Below are 24,678 nucleotides of genomic sequence, written 5' to 3' on the forward strand. Positions count from 1 at the left end.
TCCTAACACACCCCAGATTTTTTCTGAAATCAGTGAGAATTTTGATAAGCAAGGGATTCAGGATAAGCCCTGAAGTGATTTTACATGTGCTCACAAGTAAAAAGCAAGAATGTGAACAAGCAAGAATGTGAACAATCTTACTTCATTTTGAAAGGAAGAAACCCCAGCACCCAGACTCAACACGTAACACAGCAATTGATTTCAGCAGTGAGCTCCTACTTTACAGGTTCAACTTTTTCCCTTTAAATACTCACACCTGGAGTTCTACATTCATATTGAATGATGAGTGCAGCTGGAAGCATTGCCTTAATGTTACCAGTCAGACCCCAAATTCACTGTAGTGCATTTGTTTGCAGGTCAAAACTGTACGCACAAAATTAAGAGTCTCAGGTTAGGGCTAGCTAAAATAAACACTCCAAAATAACATGATATTTTTTAGCATTAGTTCAAACACAATGAACACTATGAACCTGAGCCTGTATGTCTGGATATTACTTGTTAATAATTGAACTACTTAAAAACATTATGTTTTCATACTGTAACTGACTTTTTAAAACTTGTACTGTTTTATACATTTTAATTTTCACAATGTTTTATTTTAAAATTATACAAATCTGTGATGTTATTTTTTATTCATACTTATTATGAAATTTTTTTTTTATTAAATAGTGCTCTGCAATTTAAATTGCATTGTATCAACATTCAAGTGTACAGTCCTTGACAATAAAGTCAAGTGGAGGCTTGCAGTTGACTTTGACAGTAGCACAAACTGGCCTTAAAATTTCTTAAATAAAATGACTCCGCCCAATATTATTTCTCCTTGCAAGAATCCCTTATAACCTTTACATGTTATCTTCATTGTTATGGCTAACTGATTTTTTTTTTTAATTTTCAAAGTATCACTGATCTTTGCTGCGTGCAAGGGAACCATCATAATGACATTTTCATCCTGTCTTATCTGGATCTTAGTGAAGTCAACAGAAAAACTTCTACTCAGGACCTCAAGGTACAAGTTGAAAACAAGCACTTTTGACCAAAGAGAACAGAGATATTCAGAACATATTGAGATTAAATTTACCATCCCAGAGACTGACTTACCACAGTGAAGTTCTTCCCTAGCTTAGGTACAGTGATTACCATCTGAGGAAAGCACACGGAATTCAGGTTGATTCCATGAGCTGTGATTGTACTTCCACCGCTGGTGAAAATTAAAAATAATTGTGTCAATAATTGTATTTTCTATAAAGAGCCATATAATCAAATACATTTTAGATTAAACAACAGTCTAAAAGTAAATTTAAAAACATGAAGGGTGAGTTTCAAATAAAAGCTGTGGTGTCTTTTAAAGTATTATTCTGAGAATTAAGTTCTCTTTGCCTTGGATGTAAAAATCAGAGACAGAAAGAAACATAATAAAATATATATTTATTGTGAGATAGCAGAAAATAAAAAGGAGCTGTGCAACTGAAGGAGGATACAAAGGAATCCCAACTATTTTTAACCTATTTAAAATCACTGCTTTCAAAGGTAACAAAAAACATTTCCTTTTCATTTTTGACTTCTTTGCAAGGACAGATAGTTTGTGTTAAAGCTAATACAATTATATAATTTTAAAACGTATCTATATAATGCTCTCTCTCTCTCTTTCTCTCTCTGTGTATACACATACACACACACACACACACACACACACACACACACACACACCTCTGTACATAGCATTTTACCCTCGTAGCCTTCCCTTTGGTTATTTAATATCCTGTAGGATTTTGTAAGCAACTACTGTTCAAGTTCTTCATCTGTAGTTATTACCTTATACTTAAAAGCTGCTTTTTGGACATCAAATCTGAAAATGTGGGATCATCTTAAATGTAGGGACAACTTATAATCAGAGCAATATGGTACATATACAAGTTGCTGTGTTGTTTTAAAATTAATCTGCTGTTCTATTGAATTTGCATGTTAAGATGACATGTACATTAATCACTGGAATGTCTAAATATAGCATGCAAGGTGCATTTTGCAATTACAATAGATGCATCTCATCTGGACTTTATAGGCACACTCAAAACAGTGAGGAGTCAAATCACATTAAAAATTGACAAAAAATTCTCCCATTCACCTTTGAAAGGAAATGATCTGCCCTCTGCAACTGGACCATAATAGAAGCAATTGGCATGGCAGATAGAGATAAAAATGCAATTTATTTTGATAGATTACTGTACAACAGTGTCATTCTTCTCTCCCATTTCTATGAGAAACTTTTACTTACCTAAGAAAAGATTTGGTTGGATGGATTTTTAAAACAATGGGGTCTTCTCTGTATGTAAAATGATCTTTAGTTTTTCGAATAGCTAAGTCAATTTCCATTTTAACAGGATATTCTGATGGAATTTTTTGTGCAGGAGTATAACATTCTACAATGCTATCAGATACCCTGAAAGGAAAGTACAGAAAAAAGTCAGGGAACTTGTGATGTGACATGAGCACACTGCAGGGTAGGGGCCTGGACAACTAAATATTAGAGGATTGTCATGGCGGGGTCCTACAGGAGGGCCGTGATCTCCTTAAGGCCCTTCGTCTGTGCCAAGTCAGCCCAAGGGCACTCGCTGATTCTCGCCCGCCACGTCTTTGATGTTCTAATATAGATTAGGGAGGCTGCCTCACGTCTTCTTGGACACGGTCCGTTGTAACCTCTGGTCCTGTAGACTCCCAGACCCCTCGTGGGTCTTGTCCTGCAAATGGGTGCTTTGGGGCACCCTAGCCTTATGGGCTATGCGTGGCTCCAACCACCCCTTATACCACACCCCAAGCCTCACAGTTGGAATGGACATTGGACTGTCACTCTCTCTCTCTCTACATACACTGCCGCCCCCTCCTGGGGCTCTCCTCGCCCTCTCTCAGGGCCTTCTCTGCGCCGTCGCCCTCTCTCGGGGCCTCAACATGCCCGTACTGGGGCTTCTCAATAGTGCCCCCTCCTGGGGCTCGCCACGCCTGCACTGGGCTTCTTGATAACACCCCCTCTGGGGCTCGCCACGCCCACACTGGGCTTCTCAATAAGGCGCTCCCTCTCCGGGGCTCGCCGTGCCCACGCCTGGGTTTCTCAAATGTGCTGCCCTCCCTATCTGGGGCTCGCCGTGCCCACACTTGGGCTTCTCAATAGGGCTCCCCTCTTGGGGCTCACCATGCCCACACTAGGGCTTCTCATACGCCCCTCTCTGGGGCTTGCCGTGCCCAACTTGGGCTTCTCAACAGTGCTGCCCCCTGTCTGGGGCTCGCCGTGCCCAACTTGGGCTTCTTAGTCGTGCGACCCCCCTCCTGGGCGCTGGGGTCCTCACACTCCTCTGTGAGGCCCCTTTGAGGATACTGCGCCCTCACTGGTGCCAGGGTCCCCACAACGCTGTGGGTTCCCCCTGAGGCCTCCTTCAACCCCTTATTGCCTCACCCAAACCACCAGTGTAACATCAACACAAACTCAAGCCTCTTGGCTACAACTGAAACATAAGCCACCTGGCTATAACTTAACCTCATTGCCCAAGCCTCCAGAGCTGCCATGACCTGTACTTGCAATCAGGCTTCTTCCTGCTTCCTGGCTGAGGAAGCTCTTGCCTCTCTGGCTGCTGGCAGGGAACTGCCAGCCTGGCCTCAGCCCTGGGCTTTATAAGAGCCAGGCCTTGCCCCTTACAGCCAGCTGACCGCTGTCAGGTGTGGGTCATTTGCTGCCTCCAATTGCCCTGGCAACCCGCAGGTGGGCTCTTATTCCCTGCTAGGGCTCTTTTCCCTAGTAATTTCCCCTCTCTAGGAGCAGGGCACCTTAGTGCTCTGCGACAAGGATGAAGAAATGTCATTTATGTTAAATATTCTTTACATTGTAGTTATCCTTGTCTTTCCAGCCCTGCTCTGATGAGAAGAGACTGAAATATCAGTCTTGCAGACTGACTATATCAGTGATTCTCAAATTGTGGCTGGAGGGCTACAAGTGACCCAATCATCACACTGCTGTGGTCCATGTGACATTCTGTTAAATGGATACACAGGAAGTAAGTTGTGTGGGTGTGGCCCACATTGAGAGCTGAAAGTATGGCCCACTATGGCAAATAGGTGAGAACCACTGGGCTATATGAAGCACAGCTAGAATTTTGGTTTCAGAAAATACCAGCCAGGGAGGTGAAACTGACTCTTGCAGGTAACAAATTTAGAATCAGTGTGTGCCTCAACCATCCCCCAGCTAATAAATAAATATAATTTAGTAGAACAATTGCAAGTAGAGAATAATTGCAAGAGCAAAAATAAAAATACGTCAATACTGCTGGCAGCAAGGGCAAGAACACATACCATGCCAGTATTCGGGCTCCTTAACTTTCCATGCCACAAGTATTTAATCAAACCCAATTCTTTATCAAAAACAAATACTCTCTTGTGAGTACACTACCTTTTTAAGGTGCATTGTTTCCCACCAATAAGAATCCTCCTGTTTTTTCCAGTGTTTAGGTATTTCCCAGCTACAGTTAATAATGTTCCACCAGACTTGGGACCATAGGTAGGAGAGATATGTGTTATGACCGGATTCTGAGGGGTAAAAATAAGAATTTAGCTTGTTAAATTGTTTCAAGATCTTAAAAACATATTTAAAAAATCCTAACACATTTCACATTCTGAGGCAAAAAATACAGATAAAAAGAGCACAGAAATTGGCATACAGGATTGCACATATGGCCTGTCTACTCCAGTAACCTGCCTCCTGTCTTAATGAATAACGAGGTTAATTCTGGTGCTAAAATTGTAATCATAATGCTTACCACATAGGAAAATGTATTGAATAGTGATGTGCCATGTCCACTTGAAACACTGCTGGATATATTCAAACTTGTGCTATTTGCAGCAGCAACACTGCACTCCAGCCTTTAGAAATGAAAATCAAGATGATATTAATTTTTTTCTGGCTTGATTAAAGAAGGGCATCCATATTAACTCAAAATAATAAATATTCCCAAGTCACAAATGCTTTAAAAATAACGAGTTGAATGACCTGTGATTCCTTATCATGCCAAATTTCATACCACTGTAATGTTTGCATTTAGCCAGAAAAAGAAATGCTTGATATATGAAACATACACTGAAAACACTGAGTATGTGAGTGAAAAAACAAATGTCTCTATTCATATAAAAATCCTTTTGTTTTTAAAATTTTCCTTAGTGCTTAATTTTCTCAGACAACAGAATCATGAAAAGTCACATATTACTGAGAAAATGAATGAACATATTACCCAGGAATGAATTATACATATATATGGTCTCACAGGTAGTCTATTCTTTCTCCTTAAATTCTTTGCCTGCCATAATAAACTTTTAAGGAGACTATCAATGTCATGATAGTGCAGTCCCTGTCTTAGAGGAAAGAGGGTAATTTCTTGCCCTGCATTTCTAGCTTCTATTGCTCTATGGGAACAGAGAAGAAATTTATTAAGTAAGATCCATGTGGACAGTGACTCTCAGTTGAGAAAGAATGTTCATAGCATTTGTGAGGTCCTCAAAGTGCCAAATGGCATCACATCTATCTCGTTTCTACAGAGTTTAAGCCTTCCATCCTCATGCCATTGTTAGCATCTGAGGAACAGGAAAGGTACAACTGTGAGTCTCCAGCCAACTGATGACAGCTATGTCTGTATCCCCTTGTTATCTCCCAGAAGCTCCACAAATTTGAGAGACAGAGATGACAAAACTGAGCCTGAGGGATCCTGACCAAGGGAATGTATCATTTTCTGGGATTTCACTAACTGGAACAAGCCGAACTATCCAAGAATCCTTTTACTCCTGCCAAGTAACACAAATGAGGACCAAAAGCTAATGGACAATCATAATAAAGACTACTGAAGGAAAGCTCAGCATTTACTAGAACACTGAACCTCCAGCATGTTCCCAAACAGATTATACTACATGAGAAGCTTGTCAAATAGGAATACTGATATTTATTGTTACTGTATTATTTTTCTGTATCAAACCTGAGAATTAAGGAATGCCAGATGCTTCACTTAACAAGTAGAGATTACAAGAGAGATTTACAGGTTATAGGATTACAAAACATTTTAGGTGCTCTTACTTGTTTTTGTTGCTAGCTTTTTCTTCCAAAGTACAAAGCTTCCCTCCAATAAGAATTTCTGTATGTTTTAAGTTAAGTCTATTATTTCTGCTGAATCCAAAGTCCCATCCACATAATGTTAGCCTTGTCCCGCCTTCTAATGGAGCACTGTTTGGAAATATCTATAAGAAAAGAAATATATACATAAATACATACATACACACACACACACACACTATATATATATATATATATATATATATATATATATATATATATACACACACACACACACACATATATATATATACACACATATATATATATATATATACACACACACACACACACACACACACACACACACACACACACACACATACATATACATATATTTGGAATAACAGAGACTTGGTGGGATAGCTTCCATGACTGGAGCGCTGTTATGGATAGGTACAAACTGTTCAGGAAGGACAGGCAGTGGAGAAGAGGAGGAGGAGTTGTACTTTGCGTAAAAGAGCCATATGTTTGCTCAGAGCTCCAGTATGAAACTGGTGATAGGTCTGTTGAAAGTCTCTGGGTTAGGGTCAGAGAGGAGAGCAACAAGGGTGATATCATGGTGGGTGTTTCTTACAGACCAACAGACCAGGAAGAAGTGGTGGATGAGGCTTTCTTCAAACAGCTAGCGGAAATTTCCCGATCACAAGCCCTGGTTCTCATGAGGGACTTCAACCACTCTGATGTCTGCTATGATCATGGGCAATTGGTGCCTCCCAAATCTGGGGGGCATCAGCAGGGTATGACCAGGGGGTGGGGAGGATCCCCTAGCAGTTGGTTGCTGGGTGCACCAGTGGCACAGCGGCGGCAGAAGTGCCACTTCTGCTGCTGATGTCCTTCCAACAGAGCCAATTTCAGGGGGGACACAAGTGCTTTCCATGCCTCCCTACCAGCTGGAGCAGTCACTCTCGGGGGGGGCACCAGCACTCTCAGGGGGGGCACGTGACCCACATACCCGTCTACATGTTGCCTATGGCTGGGAGGGCAATACAGCAGTGCACAGGCACTCCGGGAAGGTTTTGGAAAGTGTTGGGGACAACTTCTGGTGCAAGTGCTGGAGCGGCCAACAAGGGGCCATGCTCTTCTGGACCTACTGCTCACAAACAGGGAATAGGTGAGGAATGTAGTAGTGGATGGCAACTTGGGTATCCGTGACCACAAGTTCAGGATCCTGAGGAAAGCAAGGATGGAGAGCAGCAGAGTAAGGACCCTGGACTACAGAAAAGCAGACTGACTCGCTCAGGGAACTCATGGACAGGATCCCCTGGGAAGCCAGTCTGAGGGAAAGAGGAGTCTAGGAGAGCTGGTTGTATTTCAAAGAAGCCTGATTAAAAGTGCTGGAACAAACCATCCTGATGCGCAGGAAGACTAGTAAGTATGACAGAAGACCAGCTTGGCTTAGCACAGAATTCTCCAGTAAACTAAATCACAAAAAGGAAGCTTATAAGAAGTGGAAACCTGGACAAATAACTAGGGAAGAATATAAGAGCACTGAGAAGTGATGAGCAGGGGATAAGTCAGGAAGGCCAAAGCGCAATTGGAATTGCAGCTGGCAAGGGATATGAAGGGTAACAAGTAGGGTTTCTATGAGTATGTCAGCAGCAAGAGGAGGATAAGGGAAAGTGTGGGTCCTTTAATGACTGGGGGAGGCACCATGTGACAAAGGATGCAGAAAAGGCTCAAGTGCTTATTGACTTTTTTTGCCTCAGTGTTAACAGGTAAGGTCAGATCCCAGATTTCTGCACTAGGCAGCAGTCTGAGGAGGAAGTGAGCAGCAAGCAGTGGTGAAAGAACAGATTAGGGACTACAGGTTTCCTTTCCTTCATGCTGTACATGCATTCCTGGAAAATGATGCATAACTCAAATTTGCATAGAGGAAACCCACTTTACATTGTAACCAATATGTTCTAAAATGTTGACTGTACTGACCCCCAGACCCATTTCTACCACTTTTACAAGACTATTTTGGTACTCATCAACAGCAGACACAAGCACAGGGTACTATCAGAATGGGGATGGCAACTACAGAAACACGTCATAGACAACAAGTGAGGAGCACAGATCCACACAGGAGACTATATTTTGGTGTGGGTCACTCCCACAATGGACCACACAAAGCAGCTGACTGCAGGCTTCCACCACACCAATCACATAAAAGTGAATTTACCTTGCATATAACCAATTTTTGGTATAAAAAGGGTCATCGCATAAGAGCAAATTTGCACATACAGAACCCACAAAGAGAGGGGAAAACCTGTATTTAGAAAAGCTGGATATATACAGGTCCATGGGGCTGGATGTGATGCATTGGAGGGTGCCAAGGGAGTTAGTTGATGTGATTACAGAGCCACTGGCCATCATCTTTGAAAACCCATGGTGATCAGGAGAGGTCCTGGATGACTGGAAAAGGGCAAACATAGTGCCAATATTTAAGAAAGGGAAAAAGGGGATCCAGGGAATTACAGATCAGTCAGCCTCACCTCAGTCCCTGGAAACATCATGAAGCAGATCCTCAAGGAATCCACTTCTATGCACTTGAAGAAGAAGGTGATTAGGAACAGTCAGCATGGATTCACAAAGGGCAAGTCATGCCTGACCAACCTGATTGTCTTCTATGATGAGATGACTGGCCCTGTGGATGTGGGGAGACCAGTGGATGAGGTATACTTTGATTTTATCAAGGCTTTTGATAGTCTCACACATCATTCTCGCAGGCAAGCTAAGGAAGTGTGGGTTGGATGAATGAACTATAAGGTGGATAGAAAACTGTCTGGAACATTAGGCTCAGAGGGTAATAATTAATAGCTCATTGTCTAGTTCACAGCTGGTATCAAGCAGAGAGCCCCAGGGGTCAGTCCTGGGGCCGATTTTGTTCAATATCTTCATCAACAACCTGGAAGATGTCATAGAGTGCATCCTCAGCAAGTCTGCAGATGACACCAAGCTGGGGGGAGTAGAAGATATGCTGGAGGGTAGGGCTAGGATTCAGAGCAGCCTAGACAAATTGGAGGATTGGGCCGAAAGGAATCTCATGAGGTTCAACAAGGACAAGTGCAAAGTCCTGCACGTAGGAACAATCCCATGCACCAGTACAGGTTGGGGGCTGACTGACTGGGCAACAGCTCTGCAGAAAATCACCTGGGGGTTACAGCAGACAATAAGCTGAATATGAGTCAGCAGTGTGCCCTTGTTGCCAAGAAGGCTAACGGCATACTGGGCTGCATTGGTAGGTGTATTGCTAGTAATTCAAGGGACGTGATTCTTTTCCTCTAATCAGCAATGGTGAGCCCACATCTAGAGTACTATGTTTAGTTTTGGGCCCTCCACTACAGAAAGGATTTGGACAAATTGGATTGAGTCCAGTTGAGGGCAACAAAAATGGTGAGGCGTCTGGAACATATGACTTGTGAGGAAAGACTGAGGGAACTGGGCTTATTTAGTCTAGAGAAGAGAAGACTGAGAGGCGATCTGATAGGGGCCTTCAACTACCTGAATGGTGGTTCAAGAGGATGGAGCTAAACTAGACTCAAGAAGGTCCAGAGGAGGGCCACTCGTATAGTTAGGGGCTTACAGGACAAGCCCTATGAGGGACCTGGACCTCTTCAGCCTCCGCAAATGAAGGCTGAGAGGTGATCTTGTGGCTGCCTACAAATTCCTCAGGGGGATGCAGCAAGGCATCGGAGATGCTCTGTTCACCAGGGCGCCTCTTGGGGTAACAAGGAACAATGGTCACAAACTGACAGAGAGCAGATTTAGGGGAAAGCTCTTTCACAGTAAGGGTGGCCAAAATTTGGAATGGGCTTCTAAAGGAGCTAGTGCTCTCCCCTACCTTGGGGACCTTTAAGAGAAGGCTGGATAGGCATCTGGCTGGGGTCATATGACCCCAGCACTCTTTCCCCCTAGGCAGGGGGTCGGACTCAATCTGTTGAGGTCCCTTCCGACCCTAGCATCTATGAATCTATGACTCTATGTTCTCAGTGGGGGCAGATGACAGAACAAGGAGCAACGGTCTCAAGTTGCATTAAGGGAAGTTTATGTTAGCTATTAGGAAGAATTTTCACAGCAGGAGAGTTCTAAAACACTGGAATAGTTTACCCAAAGAGGTGGAACCTCCATCCTTGGAGGTTTTTAAGACCTGGCTAGAGAAAGTTTTGGCTGGGATGATCTTGTTGGGACTGGTCCTGCTTTGAGCAGGGGGTTGGACTAGATGACTTCCTGATGTTCCTTCCAACCCTAATTTTCTGTGATTCTATCGCGCACGCGTGCATGTGCGCGTGCGCATGCACACGCACACACACCCACACACGGGCTGTGAGACGCTTCGGTCCCTGATTCAATTCAGCAGAGATCTGGCCTGATTCGGCTGCTGAATCTCCAAATCCGAATCAAATCAGAGGACCCTTTAATCTCACCGAATCGAATTAGAACCCTTTGAATCGATTCAGAGAGATTCAGAAAGATTTGGCGATTAGGACACAGACTGAGCTTTAAATGTTTTTTCTGCATACCTCAAGGTAGCAGGCAGCTCGTGAATGCTGCGATGGTGGGGCAGATGGAGCATCCTACAGGAGTGCAGGGGGCTCCCCAGTGTGCTCAGCAGCAGACCCGGAAGTGGACCAGAAGCACTTCTGGTCCACTTCCGGGTCTGCTGGGGAGCATGCAGGGGGGCCCCCTACAGCCCCCCGGCTCAGTGACTGGTGCCTCTTGTGTCTGGGGCAGCACCCGGGGTCCCCCCATGGCCGATTGCCAAGCTTAAGGGGTGTAGGGGCCCTCCCTGCGTGCTCTCTGGCAGACCCAGAAGAGGACCAGAAGTACTTCCGGTCCACTTTCGGGTTCGCGGCCAAGCACGTAGGGGGCCCTCCTGTGCTCCTGTGTGATGCTCCATCCACCCCCACATCACAGTGTTCATGAGCCACGCTGGTACTTCAAGGTATGTAGAAAAAACATTTTAACCTGTGTCTATGTCTGAATCGCTGATTCTCCAAATCAGCATTTAATCTTCAGATTAGGATTTGGCCAAATCAAATCAGGGACAGTAATCTGAATCAACTAATCGAATCACTGTCCCCAATTCAGGCTGAATCCAAATTGAATAGGGCCCGCTTCGCATACCACCCAGACACAAACACACACACACACCCACCAGCATTCCCTCTAAGCTGCACAGCCACACAGGCATGCTCATGCCACACTGCCAGGCGTGCCTGCGTGGCCACGCAGTTTAGAGGGAATGGTCTCACCCCCCCGCCTTTGTCTTTGCTTTGCCAGAATATTAGATAGCTTTTTTTTTTTTTAATGTGTGAAGGAAAAGAAAAGTTTTACAAAATCATTTCTTCTGGTAGAGTGTAGTATATCATTCATCTTAATTGTTCTTCACCTTACATTCATCACATTATTAGCTTCTTCTGACAGTAGCAATAAGTAACAAAACCTCTACTAGAAAGCTTTGAGGGATAAAGTTTAGGGGCACTGAACAAACCTAGCATTGTAATAGTATTTTTAATCTTCCTGATTTTGTCTTTTACACCCTAATCCAGATATGTTCAACATACAATGTACTTACTTTGTTAAAAGCTGAATACCGCATAGACTAGGAGCTAAAAATGACCATCTATGTTCTTTGTTAGCTTGATAAAAGACAGGTACCCATGCTGATGCAGCTTGAAAGACACCTAAATCAGATATTATCTTGGTAGTCATAAAGTTAATATGACTTCTATTATTCTTTGACTAAATATGTTATGTTTTGTTATATCTAATTCTAAGTTAAAAATAAACTACCTCTCAGCAACAGTGACAATCTAAAAAGGAAATGCTTTTTTCTGTATATTGTAAATTGTGTTGTAAAAAGTAACAATGGTGGGAAAAATGTAGAAACACTATAGAAAATGCACAAAACCCAGTAAACGTGTTCTGCAAAACACTGCCAATAAAAGTCTAAAAGACACTGTTTTTTTAACAATACTGGCTAAGTTTGCAAACTTACCAGTCACTACCAGATAATCAACAGGGAATAAAAGATTTAGCTTATACTTCTGATCCTACTACTTGAATGTCCTAAGCTTAATGCTCTAGTGACAGCAATTTTGCCCCTAAAATCTAATACAATTGTGCCTTTCATAAGCAGTATGTCTTCACGCTCAGCCTGAAAAAAAGGCTTCTTGAGAAATACTTGGTTATTATTTCATCTGGAAATTCAGTAAGACAGGCACATTTCCTTTAAACTCTCCTTCTAGCTATATTTGAAGAATCTCACAAATGAACTACTGTAGGTGAAAGGCTGTTGAGAATGACTTCAAAAGAATTAGGATTATGCCATATATACTATATAGTGAAATTTACTACCCCCATTGGAAACCAGACAACGGGTCTGATCTAAAGCACACTGGAGTCTCTCAGAGTCTTTTCTACTTCAATGAGCTTTGTATCAGGTTGTAAATGAGCAAAGCACAGGGGACTTGGTAGGGGAATAGAATCTTTTCCTCAAATCCTAGACAAAACAAGAGAGACCCATGCAGCCATTCAGCACATTATGTTGCAGTCAGTCTTTGCCTGCTACTTTAGGGGGCCATCATGTACTACATACCCCTATAGGTCAGGAGTTCTGAAAATTACAACACTCCTTTATTTCTTCTTTGTTTCTAGCTTTTCAAAGTCCAGACTGATCTTAGGTAACTCCAGGTAACACTTTATGTTTTAGGGATTACAGAAGCCCTAATGAAGACTCAAGTTGTACTGTTGGGGTCAGGTATATCCTGTTTTTTAAACAACAATGCACAGATCTGTAGTATTTTAATATCCTTATTTGTATTCAGTCAGCTATCAAATAAGGACATTTAAAAGCAAAGTTTACAAAATCATGCAATATTGTAATCTGTAGGATTTACCTGACCCCTCTTGAATGGCCTTAATCCCCAAAGGAAGGGTATGACACCAGCTATATAGTTCATGTTAGAGAAGTACGTGAATCAAGGGATAAAAAAATCTAGTCATTAGATCCTACAAAACAAGTTTAAAAGGTAAGGCTTAGCAGTGGGTAGCAAAGGATACATAAAGTTCCTGCTCTTTTACGCTTCTTCACGTTGCATAAAAAGGGCCTGAAAAGAGATTTTATGCGCTTGGTTATTTCTTCTCTGTTCTGTGTATTTAAAACATCTGGAGGATCAAGTCTGGCTTTCCAGGCTTTTTCCTGGAAGACTCTCTTCAGGTGAACTGTAGGCCTTCTGCAGTCTGAACTAACACACATTTAACAAACTTCTGTTTCACAAACTCTTCATAGAATATTTACATGAAACAGGTATTAACAACAATCAAACAGGAAAACAAGCACTTCTGAAGAATATGAAATCTCTGACTTCTCTAATTTAGTTTCTTAAAAGCCACTATGGAATGCCTGGAAACCTAGTAGGAATAAGAAGAGATTACTTCAGCAGGCTTGATGGATGGCCTTCTGTTGTCCTCAGAAGGTCTTTGTCTTCCATTGCCTTTCCTGGGCTTTTGTTTAGACGTTAAATGAGTAATGAAGCAGAGGTGTAAATTTACTGCCCTGGAAAAAGCTTTAGGGGGAAAGAAGGGATGAGGTGGGGGCAAGTGTTCCTTTGTCACATCTACAGCCGCTCCGTGTCCCTTCAGCCATAGAGAAGCCCACACTGCCTAGCTGCAGGAGTTGGATGCTGGGACACAGAAGGAACAGCCCTGCATCCCCTGGCCCTAGAAGCTGAGCTGGAGCAGCCCCATGCTGCCCAGGCATATGAGGGCCTCACCTGCCTTGAGAATTCAAAGACCCCTGCTGCTCCTGGCATGCCCCTGTACCTGGCTCCTATGACCCGAGAGCGCATGTCTACTGCTGCTCGCCTTCTCTTGCTGTGTCCCTGCACCCAGCTCCTATGGCCTGGGAGAGCGAACGTCTGTACATGCTGTTAGGCGACACCAGAGGTTGATGCCCCTCTCAGCTCCTAGATATGCTACGGTGATAAAGTGATATTTATTCAAAGGGCTTAAAATTTAGTCTCTCTTTTCTTTTCTATTTTTTTTTTGCTGCTGTTAAGCACACCATATTTGAGTTAAATGCCCCATTAATTATTGGAAGAAAATATCTGTTTATTAAGATTCAGCAGCCTTATTCCTTTAATGAAGGGACAAGAAAACTCACAATATACTTTTGAAATCTCCAGTAACTCCTCTAATTTAAACAGGGAACAAAAGCCCAACATTCCTAAGAGAAGGCACCTCAAAACCATTTTAAAAACAATGACAGCAAAAAAATAAAAATAAAAAAATCAGGCTTTCTTCATACATACTAAAGAAACAAAAAATGATAAAAGTCTGTATTTTCTCCTTTGCAGTTCACCTTTTAAAGTGACCTGAATTCCACAGAAGCAGTACTGCAATTTGTTCCATTACCAAGTTATATCTGATGAGACCCATCCAAGTCTCCCAGCTTTACTTTAGTTCTGTCTGTTCAGGCTGACAAAAGTGCACTTCTTTGCTGGCATAAGCAATAATTGCAAAGTATTTCAATAGGGAAACTGTGCCAAACTGGCAGAGTTGAGAACTAAAAGAAAATTTGTCTATGAGAATTGGACTTGTTTGTCCTACCAATTTTGTTCGAAAATACTGGAAGTATCGTATGTTTCTGTGTCACATAGTGGAGAGATTCCTTTTGTTTTTAATATACAGAGAAATATCTAGAAAGAAGCAGCGTTAAGTGCAAGAGTCCTGGAGAGACTTCTCCAGCTGGGAAAATGGTCACTGTGACCCAAAGCTTTAGTGACAGGAGTGAAATATTTAAAGCAAAAGAAACAACTGGAACATCAACCACACTCCAGAATAATGTTGGACTCCTTTACCTTTCTCCACATGGAGAAAATTCCTCGGTCATTTTTTTCACTAAATAATGCACTACAAATATGCTGGGAAAATTTTGCTTCAGGGCCTGCTCCAAAGCTCCCTGAAGTCAACAAAAAGGGAGCTCCAAAGCTCCCTGACTTCAATGGGCTTTTGATCAGCATCTCTTGCATCTACTACAGGTTAAATTTATCATATAACACATTTTAAACAACCAGTCCCTCTGAAATCTTTCATATATTTTGAGGGATTTTAGGACTGAATTTCAGATTTTGTGCAAAACAGGTTTTACTCCATTTGTTAGGAACAAAACATGCTTGTCTCTTGTATTTTATACACACAGGTTTAAAGATATATCAGAAAATGATGAATAATCTGTTTTATATATTTTTCAGTAATCATGCTAAATGTCATGGTCTAGTAGAGCATGAAATCTGCTTTAACAGCTAGCAACCAGAAGGGATTTAAGTTCTCAGCTGCATTATTTTCCTTGCAACCATCTAGAAACAAGTCTCACAAACCTGTGCATGCTGTAATTCAAAACGTGAAGAGATTCAGTTTAAATTCCAGTATTGCCACAGATCCATGAATATCACAGTTCTTAAAAATAATATATACCTATCTGGCCACAAAGCACTAACTTATAAATAAGAAAAATTTTGAGGGGCCTGATGCTTTTTATTCTCCTTAAATTTCTAAGGGTCCACTCCTGCAGTCCTCCCTCACACTGAGAAATACTTCCTCAACAAAGTAGTTCTACTGACTTCTGAAGGATTCCTCTCATGAGTAAGCACTTCTTAATGTAAGGACTGAAGAGCTGTGCTCTAAAGGAGTGGCTTTAAAAACTGCGGTGCACAAACAATTCTGATTGCAATCAGAGAGAGCTCAGCACATTGCTCAGCACACTGAAAATCAGGACCTATGCAATATGGAGCTTTAAAAACCTTCTGCAATGCATGGAATTATACATAATTTTTATTGCTGTTACTGTATGTGAAGGACTTTAATATTTGCTGCTTACATCTGAGTACTGGGGAGAACAAAGCAAGCTGTGCAGTATAGCTTTGAACAGTTTGGCCTTATAAAAGCATCACATTTTTTAAAAAAAGCATATAAGGCCTCATTTTCCATTGCTTCATATAGATTTTAAAGCCAGGAGGAACCACTTGGTTATGTATTCACAAAGTGAATGTGAAACAGTCACATTCTGATTTAGTAAAATCTTATACCTATTTTGCACAGGTGTCAATGCCTAAACAAGGCAATGTGAATGTGGTAAATCAATGTCAATAATTTTGGTATCTGCAACTCTAGTAAAAATATAAATAAGAAAAAAAAAGCCTTCTGAAAGGTTTTTACAAGTTATTAACACAACTCCAAGTTCAGATTTCAGCAGTTTTGCTTGGATATTGTTTGCAGGGTTGCAACAAATGAAACCATCTACCTGGTTTAAGGAAAATATTATCTAATTGAGAAAGTCTCTCTCTCTCTCCAAGCTGAGCCTTTCAAAGTTTCATCCCTATTTATAGGTTCTTATTCCTTTGTGGACAACTGAATTTTAATACCACATAGTAGAATCTAGATAGCTGTAAGAAAAAGGATATAAGTGCTACAAGTAAGTACTACAATTGTTCTCCCCTACATCCATTTACTAGTACATTAACTGTTCCATAAAACTAGACCTTCATAATTATGTCACACTTAAAACAAAATAATTTGGTTAAATGCACAGTCAGCCAGTACAAATCTTGCATTAGCCATAGCTAAATGAAAACAGCAATGAGCTAGTGGGCTTATTGCTTATCTGTGTAATTTTCCTCTTCCACACTTTTTATCATTTATGGGCCTTCTACAGCTGAGAGCAGCCTTCAACTGTCATTTTTTGCAGGGGCAGATATATAGACGCTGTCCTGCCCAAACACCATGAATGAGGTAATCAGCCCTATGGGAATGATGCTCAGGAAGTAATCAAGGTACAGGAGACACGTAAAAATGCACCCAAAGATACTGTCTAGGCTGACAGCTCTATTACAGAGAACTTAGTTAGGAGAAAGAGGCCACCTTGTCAAACCAAAGCTGATCCTTTTCTTTCCTATCAGTGCCACAAACCAGCAATGACTGGGGATAGGGAAGGGAAGGGAAGAGGGAGTCAAACCATGAAATAATCACAAGAGAGAGGTAGCTTCAGCTGATGTGGGCAGAAACCTGCATCCTCCCCGTTTCCCCCCAGGGAAGCTTTGAGATGTTATTTCCCTCCCCCTCACCAGGTGACGGTGATATATATTTTTTTTAACTACAAGCAGATTAGCTGAAACTTGTCCAACTCCACCTTCTGTTTTTTGAAGATCCAGGGTTATTGCAGGGCCCCTCTACATGTGCAGGTAAAGTGCAATGGGCTCTAATGTGTGATCCACACAATCATGCCACCTGCCATGCCACACATGCCTGGCAGGAGTCATGATTGTAGGATTGCACATTAGATCCCATTGTGCCTTATTGCTGGACTCCCTCCATACCAGCAAGAAGCAAACTTTGGAAGCCCCCCTCAGCTGAGGAGCTCCAAGACCCCAGGGTTTCACACACCCTTGGAGCAGCTGTGCTGCCCAGGTGCCAGGATCCAGCTGGGTTCTGGTACCCAGCATCTGCAGGACTCTGGGTCCCTGTGTTGCTGGGACACAGATTTGGCTGTTGGTGCTGAGAGTCTCCTTAGTTGCCGGACTCCTAGCCCCAGCTGGGCATGATGCACTGCTGTGGCTGGGAGCCCCCCACCTGACAGGACTCCCAGCCACAGGGGAGACCCTGCTACACATGCAAGTTAAAGCTCAATAGCAACCAGCTATGAAGCCAGTACGCATTTCTGAAATCTAATTTTATAGCTGGTTGGAGGTTTTTATGGTGCAATAGCTACTTTGCACATGTAGCTGGTCTCAAGGTAACTGTGCAATTAACCAGTTAATTGCATGATACCTGTAAAATGAAGAGGGGGCTTCAGAAGTCCCCTGAGGGGAAGAAGGGGATAGTGAATGCTTTATTTATTAGAATGAAGGAAAGTAGACACTTTTCTAGTTGGTTGTGTTCCTCTCCCTCAACTGTCTTATGTGTCATTTTTGCTCATAAGCCTGTGAGCTCCAGGTTAGCCTCATATAGCTCCAAACAATACATTGTCACCCATTCTAGTACTGTTATATCACAACATAACTATAAAACAGCAGCAGCAAGTAAACAATAGCAATGAGATCTTTTTCTTACATGCTGGCTTTCCAACTTCTCAGCTTGAAAAGCTGGGGGGGATTTGTAGCAGGAGGGAGGCAGGCCACTAAGTTAGTATCTTCAGATTTCCAGAATTTAGAGACTTCACAAGGGCTGAGGTATATTCTAATGGTTAGTAACATTTGAAATAGTGCTAGCATTCTTATTTCAGATATGTACTTGAGAAACAGATAGTTACCTCATAAACTCTAGGCAAACATGTCTCCTGGGTCCACACCCCTTTCACACACTCCTGGGGCCTCACACACTGATCACTGCACCATCCACATTGCATGAAAGTAGGTGCAGAGAGACACTGACTGCAGGATTTAAAGTGATCACAGCCTGGTCCATTGAGTGGAATCTTGGTTATCTATTGATAAGAAAATGATACATAGATTTTTGTAAATATGTTGCAAAGAGATCTCCATATGTATGCAAAATATTGTGATATTACCCAGCTTTTAAATGGACATATTACTGTCCTAGTGTAGCTTAGTTTAGTAATTAGGAGATCTGATAAGTAATTTAACTGGCACATTCCTAAACTCACTGGGAAAAAACGTCAGAGGCATGCTGATAATATCACTCCAAACACTGTTATTTACGGAATTGGAATTGGCAAAGAAGGTTGTTGCTACAAAAGCCCATGCCTCTCTGAACCAGTTAGTTTCTAATGTGGACATGCATGCATTTGCAACCCTTTCAAAATGGGAACCTTTCAAAAGGGCAGTGTTCTAATTACTGTGTATGAACGAGCTGAGAACGATTCAGAAATAGAACCGCTCCAAATTTAACCCTGGATGAAGTACATAATAATCAGAACCTGTCAGCCGCTGCCCTTTTGAAATATTCTCCATCTGAAAGGGTTCCAAACTGTGTCCCCACGCCTGCCATCCTGCTCCACCTTCTGGGCTGACTGACCTGGACAGAACTTCAGCAAAACACTTGTTTTCTACTCTAAACTCTGTATGAAGCGCCATATTAAAACAAAAAAGATTTAGGCATATACAATATGATTTTGGCAGATGTTATGCACATATTTATCCAAAATTGTGCTCTAAAGAACACCTCCTCTGTGGCTACCTAGGCTTAGAGTTGCCTAAAACTCACAAGTCACAATTCATAAGGCCACAAGGACAGCAAAATTAGAGAAACCAAAACTCCAGTTAAGACAGGGGAGTCCTGGATTCCAGTCCTGATTCCCAGGATTATTATAGGTTTTTGCTCCAAAGCTGTTTAACATAAAATACAGAAAAAGTGATGGAAGCACAGACCAGAACTTATGACTCCCCATTCCAAGTTAAGTGTCTTGACCACTGGGCTGCAGGTTCATGACCCACTTTGCTTGCTCATTTCCTGGCCTCCTAAATCTTGCATTCTTTTTTGCACAGTGACACAGTTTCAACCAAAACAGTGGAGACTGCCTCCTCTAACCTTGGCAATAGCCTTTGGGTAGCATTTTGAGAGGATGCTTTGAATTCCCTCCAGATCTCTCACCTCCTGCAAAAGTATTGTAAGCACCAGGCTGTTATGTAAAAGATGGGTGGCCACTCCAATGCCCACTCAATATTTGAAAAGAAAATAATGACTCCTGCTCTGTTGTTTGAAAGAAAAATGGTAGCTCAGAGGAAGACTCTGGATCCCCAGTGGATGGAAATGCTTGACTGCAGCCCAGACTCGGGTTTTTCTCTGAAGAGGAAATGCAAGTTTACACTCATTCCAGTGCTTAGTGTTTTCTACTGGCTAAGTCTTGGTGTTTCTCCACTCAGCATCTGGATTCATGTATTTTTGTCTGAAGTACTTAACTCTTTCCACATACTCTATAGGGCAGTGTTTCCCAACCTTTTTCAGCCCAAGGCACACTTACATTAATACAAATTTTCCACAGCACACCTGTTAAACCATTCCTCCGACTCATACCTATTGTAGCTCATTGCTATGACAAAATTCTGCGGCACACCTGTTCATTTCTGATGGCACACTTTTGTGCCGCAGCACACTAGTTGGTAAACACTGCTATAGGAAGCCTGCCTCTAGGGCCAGATAAGTTACAGTTAGGCATTGCAGTGCCTGACTTCTAGTCACCTAAGGCTTTATTGGATTCAGGCCTAACTTACTGGAAAAGTCATTGAACTTCAATGACCCTCAGTTTACTCAACGGTAAAACGCAGGCAATTCTTACTTCACATGTAAGAATGTCAGACTTAAATCTGTAATACACGTTAAGCAGAAATGCTCCATAAATGCTAGCTGTTTACACCTGTCATAAATGCATAGTTGTTACATTATACATTTAAACTTCTTTTTGGTTGTATTTTATTTTAAGGTTACATTTATAACTAGTTATTAAAAAAAATCAGTAAATGATTAGAAGTTTTAATTAGCACTTTATTACATTTTTATGGACTGTAATACAATTAAAAAAGTTAAGGGACTATTTATAACTGTAGCTAATGATCATCTAAAAACTTTCTTTGTGCTTAGAACCATCAATAACACATACTACTCACAAGAGTAAAATATTATAGCATCTATAGATAATCTATTAACCGCTTATGAACTATTTATAAATGTAACCTTAGTATTAACTGTGGAACCAATTTTAAACAGACACTAACACACACACACATGCAAATGCATTCATGCACAAACACATGCACACATGCACATACCTATACACAGCCCATTTAAATATATTCCGATACAAGTCAAAAAAAGCCAGGAAGTTCTAAACACAATTCTTTCTTTAAGCCATTGTGTGTTTTTCTTTACAAGAGCTTGAATTAAGGACAGGGTGTCAACTTTAAATTTGCAAATTTCCTGGCTTTTGTCAGTTTGTATCATGATTCTCACATTATTTTACTGTTTTAATATTAATTTGCTTTTTTTTTTTAATATTAAAAAAATACACTTGAGGAAACATAAAATACCCAAATGATTAGACAGGCTGCAAAGGATGTAAAGCATGAAAATTTAAAATGTCGTTCTGACTAACTACTTTTGTAAGGCTGTTGTTATGCATGCAGGTTTACACAGCACAATGAGTGCTTAGGTTAGGAACCACTTACCTTCCTTCCAGTTACTACCAGGGTAGAACCATCTGCTACTAATGAATGTTCAATAATAACTTGTGGAGAGACTGGGTGGGAGTCTAGGCGAAAACTCACATATGGTGCTGTAAGTTCTGAACGGGAAATCACTATCTGAAAAAGAAATAAATTATTTAAATCAACAGGCTGTATGTGACTTGTCTATATACTGCCCAGTGCTTCCACCATACCACTATTTCTCCATGTTGTAGTAAAAGGGCTAACCCATGCTACTGCACTAATTACTTTAAAACCCATTGTGAACTGATTAAACCCTTATACAAATTGCTTAAACATAGTAAAATCGTGAGTTTCTGAAAGACATCTGAAGTATATTTCATGTATTACATTACGTGGGAACCATCCTTGCTTTATAATCCTTGAATTTCAGGTGTTTATAAATCAACTGTAAAAATCCAGTATTTAATGCATCAGTCTCACTGCATTTAAAAGAAATGTCATTTCATTAGCAACGTGGATTTAAAAGAATGTTAAACCAGAGTGTTTCTTTCTTTAAAAATGATTTGTTCTATATATTATTTATTTACACATTTGGAATCAATTTTGTATGCCTGTTAAACTTCAACATATTGTTAAATATTTTGCTGCATAGAAACAATGCCATTAAAACAAATGTGAAAATAATATGTACGGAACAGAAAAGAAAAAAGCAAGGATTTCATTGTCATCATCATTTCTCTACTGTTTCAGGTGTGACATCATGTTACAGAAAGAATAAGAAACAGTCACTGATTTGAGATATGAGGATCTTATTGTTTATAGCTGTAATTCCCAAGCAAATAGTCCATAGTGGTCTCTGAGCCCATTGTAAATAGTCCACAATTGACCTGTGGATAACACAGGGTCCTGTGCATTTTCATAGTGGTTTCAGCCAAGTTTCATGATGAGGTTACATCGTGGTCTGTGAGAAAGGTTGTGTTGACAGTGATCCAGAAAGTTTGCGAATTTAGTGGTATAAGGGATTAATCAGTTCATTGAGGATATATTTGCATAGGAAGCTATGAAAGAATTTCCGAAGTTTAGAAAGGAGGCAGGCTCTCTGAGTACGTCGCAGAGGTAGGTAAGATCTTCCCAGAATAAGACTACATGTGGATTTGAGGTTTGACTCCCTCCACCAGACTCATGCCCATTTGTCTTTATTCTTTATTTCTGATCTGGTGCCAGAAAGCTACAGGTACAGTGTTAATTACAGGGTAGTAATTAACTACTATAATTTCCAAGGTATGTAGGTGGCTAAAGATGTGGATAGTAAGGTCTTCATAAGAACTTAAGTACCTAATTCCTACTGATTCAATGGAATTAAGCTATTGAGTGCCTCTGAATGTTCTATTACGAACCTCTGCCCCGATCCTGTGAACAGTTATATCCGCAATGCACGGTGCTAGCTATATGAATTAATACAAGCTCTGCTCTGGACAATTAAACATGGCCATATTGCTTCCAGTGCCTGAAATAGTTTACTAAGAGCGCTCAGATAGCTCTACACTCACTGGATTGTACCATACAGGTATACTGTTAGTTACTTCATTGCAATGAGTAACCCCATTGATTTCGATGGGACAAGTCACAGTAGCAAACTTCAAAACCATAATTAAATAAGAGTTGAATTAAAATGTAATGACATGATGCTACGAGGGCTGAGAATTGTTTACACAAAGAACAACTAGGAAATTGCTCATTTTCCAAAAAGTTATACTGAGATTCAGAATATCAGAGAGAAAGTAAGATTCATTGGATTTCATTGTTTAAAACAGTTAATTAAAAATAATTTAAAATGTCTTTGTTTAAAACAATCATGGAAACAGCTAATGTACAACACATTTACTTTTTGCCTGCAATAAAGTTTTTTTAATTGCTAAACTAATATTAAGTGAACCAGGACACTGGTTTATAGAATTTCATTGGCTTTCCACACTGCCAATGTCTTTCAGTAACATGGCTGACCCCAAAACCAGACTTAGAAATGCCTATTTGCTGTAATTCAAAACTTAAATAAAATATATGCCCAGATAACTCATGGTGATAAGTGCTTCACACCCTGTGGATGTCTAGGCTTCAGAGCTGCAAGAAAAAAAAGCAGGTTTCCTTTAAGATAAACTTCTTTTTTTGATAATGCGTTATTATCCTGGTTTGCTTCATGGCACAGAAAAATGCAGTTCTTAGAAATCAATAAGGCTTGATCATTTTTTGGTGACAGAGAACGATGATCTTTGATACAGCATATTAGGGGATTAGCTCTATTTCTATATTCAAGATGAAGAAAAAAATAGAATGAACTGCAAAACTATATGGACAAGCTTGATTAATGCTGCTTTATGAGGAGAGGTAGCACCACAGCTGCAAATACCTTTTTAGTTGATCATTAGCCGTGTCTCCTCTTGAATGCCCACTGCTATAAAATGCTAAGAATTCTTTTCTATCATTAATCCAGGCTTCCTCTTATTGCCAAACATTCTTTCTGATTGAGCAACAGTGTTAACCCTTTAAATACTTCAGGGTTATATCTGTTAGGCAATGCAAAAAATATAGATTCCATTTCTTTGATTCTAGATAACTATTTGGAACATAATAGACTCAACAATCTATATTTTGTGAGAATAATATCTGTATCACCTGCTGTCAGCCTCAGTAAATGGCTTATGACATGGTGATGTGGATTAGGCTTGCAGGAGTTATAATCAGCTCCCTCCGTTAAGCTATGTAGATCTCTACAAGCAGTCTACAGTCAACAGTAACAGGCATACTAGGAGTCCGTGGGCACGTCTACACATACAGGCACATGAGCTTGCAGCAGCTCAAATAGGAGCAGCACAAATTTGAGCCGGGGATTTCTGCCTCAGTGCATGTGCCCAGACATACACTTTGGTGCGAGTCAAGTTGTGCGACTTGGGGCAAAATAACCCTGCCCAGCTCCTCCTGGATCTGCAGCCACAGGTGCTGGCCCCAGCAGTATAAAAACCTGCCCTGGTGAGCAACTCAGGGCTACTTGCCCTCAGCAGCTTCTAAGGCCTGGCCACTTGGTATCTGGGGACACTACCCCTTGTGTCAGCTGGACTGCTGAAGCAGCCTCAACCTGGAGTGGCCCCTGCACCCTCTACCCACTGCAGCAGTCTGGCAGTGGGGGCTGCTGTCTGGCTATGACTTGCTGACACCTGCAGCAGCACCCGCCCCTTTGGACCTGTGGCCCCAAGGCTGCACCACTGCCAGACCTGGATGGGGTGCCCCCGCTCTGCCATCTGGGCAGCTATTGCCCAGAATATGTGCTTCTTGTGGTGGCCCACTTTGAACTGTCAAAGTGTGTCTTCTTGGCCACAAATGGCCAAGAGGTCAGCC

At 41.3% G+C, this 24,678-nt stretch overlaps 1 protein-coding gene across 2 annotated transcripts in view; it reads right to left on the reverse strand.

Annotated features, from left to right (window-relative positions):
• Positions 1–24,678, reverse strand: part of MET (MET proto-oncogene, receptor tyrosine kinase) — a 128,054-nt gene that overhangs the window by 37,516 nt on the left and 65,860 nt on the right. For both annotated transcript variants that reach the window (XM_059725949.1, XM_059725948.1), the window contains 7 exons: positions 21,304–21,438; positions 18,432–18,605; positions 6,101–6,261; positions 4,800–4,902; positions 4,433–4,569; positions 2,273–2,437; positions 1,099–1,198 (listed from right to left, as the gene is read on the reverse strand). In XM_059725949.1, the coding sequence (XP_059581932.1) occupies positions 1,099–1,198; positions 2,273–2,437; positions 4,433–4,569; positions 4,800–4,902; positions 6,101–6,261; positions 18,432–18,605; positions 21,304–21,438 (975 nt within the window). The remainder of the gene's footprint in view (positions 1–1,098; positions 1,199–2,272; positions 2,438–4,432; positions 4,570–4,799; positions 4,903–6,100; positions 6,262–18,431; positions 18,606–21,303; positions 21,439–24,678) is intronic.

This window comes from Alligator mississippiensis, chromosome 4 (genome assembly GCF_030867095.1).
Source record: "Alligator mississippiensis isolate rAllMis1 chromosome 4, rAllMis1, whole genome shotgun sequence".
Lineage (NCBI taxonomy): Eukaryota > Metazoa > Chordata > Crocodylia > Alligatoridae > Alligator > Alligator mississippiensis.